Raw genomic sequence first — 6,602 nt, 5'->3', positions numbered from 1 at the left:
ATCCAATTGAGCATCTGTGGGATGTGCTGGACAAACAAGTCCAGTCAATGGAGGCCCCACCTTGCCACTTAGAGGACTTAAAGGATCTGCTGCTAACATCTTGGTGCCAGATACCACAGCACACCTTCAGGGGTCTTGTGGAGTCCATGCCTTGACAGGTCAGGGCTGTTTTGGAAACAAAAGGGGGACAAACACAATATTAGACAGTGGTCATAATGTTATGCCTGATCAGTGTATATTGTCTCTTATATTAAATCACACTGAAGCATGAGGTAAAAACAGTTTCTGAAGTATTTATTTAACTGCAGGTCAAACGGTTTCAAACATGTATTTTGTCAGTGGTTGACAAACAACCCCACACCTGTTTGGATGTCCAACATGTTTAGGAGATCACTGATAAAATAAACAATTGACAGAAAAACAATGTTACAAAAATGCCTCTTCTGGTCATGCCATATGATAAATATTTGGCCAGAGAAGAAACACAAGATAGCACTTGGTAGTCTGTGATTTTTTTCAGTGCAAAGCAAAGTTTTTCTTATGAGCTGTAATAGCTGATGGAATAGCAAACAATCGAAATGCTTCTAATTACACATATAATCAGATTTAGTGTATATAAATCAAATTCACATTCTTTCCAGACACAACAAATAATAGTCCAGATCAAATGAAGATTAGCCTGCTGAAACCAGTGTTGAGAGTGTAGCAGCCTTTCTTGGCTTGCTAAAGAGAAACTGATGTAGCTGAATGACTTGAAGACAACTACCTCTATTACTCCGCAGAGAAAACACATAAAACTAATACACGCCAGTTGTTCAGACCGCCCCACTGACCATTTCCCTCAGTGTCCTCTTTAGCCTCAGAGGAGTCCCTCCATCTCCCTCATAAAGGCTTCATACACCTGGTCCTTAGTCTTCATGTTGGGCTGAGACACAGCACCCATCTGGGCTGGGTTGGCCAAGCCCATCTGGACAGCTGTTGCCTGCTGTTTCTGTCCCTGGCCGCCTCCGATGCCTTCATCTCCCCTCCTTCCTCCAACACCACCCCCTGCTTTCTCCAGAGGCCCAGGAGCAGGCCCGGGCATTGCTCCGCTCTTGTCCCTACGCACCCTCAGTGCCGTGGGCACGAAGCGGGTGACCTCTGCTTTCGGATTGATAATCTGAGGTTTGGCAGAGATGGTGGCCCCGCCAGAGCCGGCACCCGCTGCCATACTTCCTCCTGCGGCTGCGACAGACGTGATGTTTGCTCTCTTTTCGATTGTGGCTGCGTGGTGGTGCCCAGGGGGGTTGCTTCCTGGATTGGTGCCTGTGGAGGGAGCAGCTGTCCCTGGGGGAGGGGGCATCTGCATGACACCTGATCGCATGGGCATGGCAGGGGGTGGTAAGTTGCTCTGTGAACTGTCCTGGCTGGATCCTGAGCCTTTTTGCCGCTGGACAATATTGGGAGGAGCACTGAGCACATTGGAGTTGAGAGGTGGAGGGAAGAGGGAGAGTGGTGGGGCAAGTGGACGTGGGGGCCCACCTGCTCTTGGGGGAGGAGGTGGGATACCTGTAAGGAGACACAAGACAGATTTATTTTGATGAGAAACGAATAAGACATTCCTCTTTGTCACTCCGTAAAGCTGAACTTTTTCCATGAGCTAATACACAAAGTATGCTTACACATAAATAATGATGAACAGAAGTCTGTTTTTACTGCTTTTGTTTGAAACTTGCTGCAGCTGAGCACCAATGACATTTAAAATAAATATATACATTTCCTGTTAATGTTCTGTGACATATAATTATGTCATGTTTGCCCAGCAAGTATATACACGCACAGTTCAGCTTTTTGTGTGTATCACTACACATATGTGCATGCACACCCACAGACACATCTTCACACACTGTATGCACGCATACACCTACCTGGTGGTGCTGGAGGTGGTAGCCTGGGAGGGGGTCCACGCGGTGGGGGGCCTGGAGGCAAGCCAGGAGGGGGGCCTGGTGGAGGGCCAGGGGGGCGACCTGGTGGAGGTCCAGGAGGTAGAAGACGAGGCATTGGACCCCTCATGCCTCCAGGCATACCAGGAGGCCTCAAGAATGGAGGAGCACCTAAAGGTAACAGATTGTATCCAATGAAAGATGCATAGAGTACATGTGGATAATAAATATAATGAGCACATCGTTAAAACAACAGGGTCAGCATTTTATCTCAGTATCCAGTTCAAAGTAAATGTTGTGTCTAACCGGGTGGTGGGCCGGGAGGCGGGCCAGAGGGTGGACCAGGAGGCCTCATCGGAGGAGCTGGGGGTGGACCCAGTGGTGGAGGCCCAGCCATTGGTGGACCTTGCAGATGTGGAGGCCCTTGCTGTCCCACTGGCCCAGCAGGAGGGGGGAGACGCTGATTGGCCATGAGGTGAGACTGGTTATCCCCTGGAGGTCCCCTGTCCTCAATGTCCGAGTTGTCTGATTCATCTGTGTATTCCTCCTCCACCTCTTCTTCTTCCTCCTCTTCAGGAACTGACTGACCTGAAGGAAAAGGAATAACACCGCGTTACTAGAATAAAAAAAAAAAACTGGGTGTGCTTAGTGAGTATGCATAGGTGAGAGTAGTATGCGACAATACCTGCCATCCTTAACATCATAGCCTGCAGAGGGGTAATGGCCTTGGTCTTCTTCACCAGCCTCTTCTTCTTCCTCTTTCCTTCACGGGGTGCCTCAGGAGGCATATCTGCGAAACGTACACTGCGACCTAAAACATTTAGACAGTAAATATTCATCAAAAAAATATTAGTGTAAGAACGCAAATTCTAATCAGTATGATTTTTCAGAAAGTTCTTTTGATGTTGTTCATGCATTGCAGAGTGCCAACATTGCATTTCTGTAAGATAAGGAACAGAAACCACAAGAACACAATTAAGACAGTTTTGAGTTGAAAACTTAAAAAAATATGCTGGAGACACTCACCAGCATGCCTTTCATTTCTGTCTCTGTCCTCCTCTCTTTCTCTCTCATCATCCTGCCTGTCCACACTCATTCTCTGGTCACCATCTCCCCTGTCATCTCTCTCATCTTCGCTGTCCTCTTCAGAGTCGCTGTCGTCTTCGTCCACATCCTCCCGATCTCTGTCGCTGTCACTGCCACTATCTCGATCTCTTCCCATCTCCATTGCAGAATCCTTTTCTAAACCAGGAATGGAAGGCTCTGTTCCGCAAAAAAACGTGTAAAAATTAGTTAAGAGCTTAAGAGCAACAGAGGCAGAAATGTGAGCAACAACACAACTATGAAAGCAAAGAGCTGAAATTATTATTATTATTATTAAAAGGAGAGTTAGCAATCAGCAATAAAGGCATTAAGAGAAGAGTTTGCATGTTACCTATGTCGACGCTGTAAGGTCGTCGAGAGGGAATGCCATACAGTGCCAGGACCTGTGGAGGCGGGGGTCCTGGTGGGGGGCCAGGGGGCTTCTTCCCTGGAGGTAAACGAGGGACACCTGGCACTGTTGCCAACGCTGGCCCAGAAGCTGATGAGAGAGGCCCTTTACTGAGAGATACAGGAAAAGGGAATTACCTCAGTGGCATAATAATACACAGCAGTGTTAATGTCACACAGCAGTGCAAGTTTACTTGCAGAAACCTTCAACATTTACAGCCTGAGACCTACCCAAAAGTGGAGCCCTTCTTCAGTATGGAGGGAGGCTGAGCCCCTGGTAGTGGGATGTCCTGGATGTGGATGTTGGAGGGGGCATGAGGCATATCTGGTAAAGGGATACTGTCAACTTCCACTGACTCTGCATTCTGAAAAGCAAGACATGACACACAAATGATGGTAAACAGAGTCACCACAAAGCCAATGTAAAGGAAATACAATGTTCGGTGCTGAAACTCAACATACTTAGATAAAACATATTTTATGTCAGTGTTTCAAGGATCAAAATTAATCAATGTTGAATTAAACACTATGGAGCTTTATGCCTGCAACCAAATTTATTATCATGTTGCTGTATCTTAGCTGAACCAGCTATTATGGAAGTGTGCATACTACATTCTCTCATTAACATGTCAACATAGATCAACACAAATCCTTGACTAGTACAGTAAATAAAAACCTTGCACATGCATCCAAACCAATGCACACACACAAACAAACCTTGACTGAGTCAAAATAGAGAGCCAGCTGCCCCCGTTTGGTCTCATAGTCCAATTCCAGTTTCCGTAGCTCCTTGTATGTGTCGGGATTCTCTCTCTCGTACAGACGAACAATGCGTTCAAATGTCTCACGCAGCTTCTTCCTCTTGTCCCTCAACACCTTCTCATTCAGCAGGGGCTGCTGAACTGGGTTGAACTCTGTTGAAGATGTTACAGGAAAGCTTTACTGAATTATTTGTGAAATTTAAAAAGTACAAACTTCAAACAACCTTTTTTAAATACACAAATGCCAAGACAGACAGCAGCATACAAATTCGGCACTCTCACCCATCTCATCCAGTTTCTCCATGTCTCTGATTATCTGTCTGGGGTCCTTCATCTTCAGCACCGCCGCTCTCACCATCATTCTCTGCTTCTTGTTCTAGCAACATTATTAAATGAAGCAACATGTTAGCAATAAAATATCATGACTAATGTCTTTGAGATGAAGGACTACATAACAAGTCTATATGTTTCAAGACCACATGTACCTTTTTTAACTCCCTCTTCCTGGCCTCCTTTCCTGTAAAAGAGGTAGAAAAGTACACACAAGTTATCATTGAGACATCTTACAACAATAGATAAACAGTAATTCTTCTGTTGTTATCCAGCAGTTCGGTGCCAAAGGAAGCAACTCATGGTTATGGTCGGTACTTACTGGCCTGGTCGGTGGGGTTCATAAACTTCCCACTCTTGGTGGAGGAGGTTGAACGTCGCCCCATGTTGCCGGTGCGTTTCCTTTACCCTGCCAAATATTCAAAATCCCATGTGAAATGAACCACTCTACAAACAAGTCAAGGACACTTTGAGCAGATGTTCTGCAGCATCTTCAAGAGGATGCTCGCTGATGTTTAGCTAACTCTACTACAGATGACAATACTAGAAGTTAGCACATAAATTTTACTTTTGGTAGGACTGTTGGTAATACTGTGGTTACCTGGAATATAAAACTACTTTAGCAAAACAATCGGCTGACGGTTAGCTACTGGTGGCTATCAAGTGAATGTAAAGTTGAATGGCAACGCATGACAATCAGACAATCAAACAATCAATGTTGAGTTCTCAGATTTGTTAAATATAGCTGTGGATGTTTACGTGGGTCACAAACATTGTAAAGCCAGCAAGATCCATTGATCGGTATCTAAATATTTGCAGCTTCCTGCAGCGTTTGGCTGGCAAGTTAGCTGGGAACGCTAGCATGCACTTGTAGCTAGGGCCGCGTTAGCATCCACAATGGAACAGAGGCGAAACTTGACTTTACCTTTTGTTTAAATAAAGCCCACAGAGCACAGCCCCTTGTGCACGCACCTCTAGGTACCACAAATAAAATAAAATGTATTGTTTGAGTATGAAAGAGAAAACCAAAGCCTTCAGGACTGAATGCAACGCAACGACTCCGCTAGCCGTTCGCCATGTTTACCGCCGCGAGCAAGAGCGGAAGAGGCGGATTTAGACGTCATCAAAACAAGTCAAAAATGATTTGCTGGAAGCGGGCCTCTTTTTTTTTTTTTTTTTTTTTTAAGAAATAAAACATCGTAGATAAGTACTTTATTTTACATATTTTATAATATGTGAAGTTGTGAAGTTGCTTGGAGTCATCAGGTTGGTTAGACATGAATGTTTATTCTTCAGCGAGATCAAAGAGGATGAGGGCAGTCAGTAGAAAAGATTAAAACTAATCAAGAAAGTTTACTATGTGAACCTTTGTGGTTAGCAAGATTATAATATGGTAGTACTATTTTAATAAGGAACTGAGCCTGTCTAATTTTGATACTGCATGTTGAAAGTGATCATCATGAATTATTATCATTGACAGTCTTGAGCAGAAGTAACTGGTTAAAGTTAAAAGCGATGATCTAAGATGAAGAGACAGTCGCAGTATGTTTACAAGACCTAGTGTAAGAAGTATTAATATTTTGTCCTTTATATGTATATTTTGTTTATGTTGTTCATGGTGTCGTCAGTTTCATTTCAGTGGGTCTTTAAATAATTTTAATCAACTGCCAAAACACACTTTGCAAACTCCACTCCATTTCAATGTTAGCAGGTGAAAAACCTTAACAACATTTAACACTTGCAGACTTGCTTTTCATGAATCAGACATAAAACAGACATTTGAGCAGTTCTTCACAATGACTAATTTTAATGAATTAGAAGACATCAGAAGCTGCAGGTGGCAGACGTTTCAGGTGCAGTGTGGCTTGTCAACAGTATGGCTGGAAGTGGAGGTTCTGTCCTCAGCTGCCTCCTTGGATTTGCAGGTGGAGCAAGCTGCAGGATACTAGCAGAGACTGGAGGTGGAGGACTCAGATTGAAACTATCTGCAACAGTCTGTAGGTGGAGGCTGCAGTAGGGCTTGTTGGACGAGGATTCAGGTGGAGGTCATCCCCTCAGCTGTCTACCACAATCTGCAGGAGGAGGGAACTGCAGACTG

The 6,602-nt window shown here is 44.5% G+C and overlaps 1 protein-coding gene across 1 annotated transcript; it reads right to left on the bottom strand.

Annotated features, from left to right (window-relative positions):
• Positions 1-277: 277 nt before the first annotated feature.
• On the bottom strand, positions 278-5,605 carry LOC121198981 (WW domain-binding protein 11). The gene is made up of 12 exons (XM_041063397.1): positions 5,430-5,605; positions 4,827-4,913; positions 4,660-4,691; positions 4,457-4,550; positions 4,131-4,327; positions 3,645-3,778; positions 3,358-3,524; positions 2,949-3,185; positions 2,608-2,733; positions 2,229-2,510; positions 1,908-2,093; positions 278-1,548 (listed from the first exon to the last, which is right to left on the bottom strand). The coding sequence occupies exons 2-12, from the start codon at positions 4,888-4,890 to the stop codon at positions 860-862; spliced, it is 2,208 nt and encodes a 735-aa protein (XP_040919331.1). The 5' UTR covers positions 4,891-4,913; positions 5,430-5,605; the 3' UTR covers positions 278-859.
• Positions 5,606-6,602: the final 997 nt, after the last annotated feature.

Source organism: Toxotes jaculatrix, chromosome 18, assembly GCF_017976425.1.
Source record: "Toxotes jaculatrix isolate fToxJac2 chromosome 18, fToxJac2.pri, whole genome shotgun sequence".
NCBI lineage: Eukaryota > Metazoa > Chordata > Actinopteri > Toxotidae > Toxotes > Toxotes jaculatrix.
The sequence above is the reverse complement of the archived record's forward strand: the minus strand, read 5'-3'. Positions and strand labels throughout refer to the sequence as shown.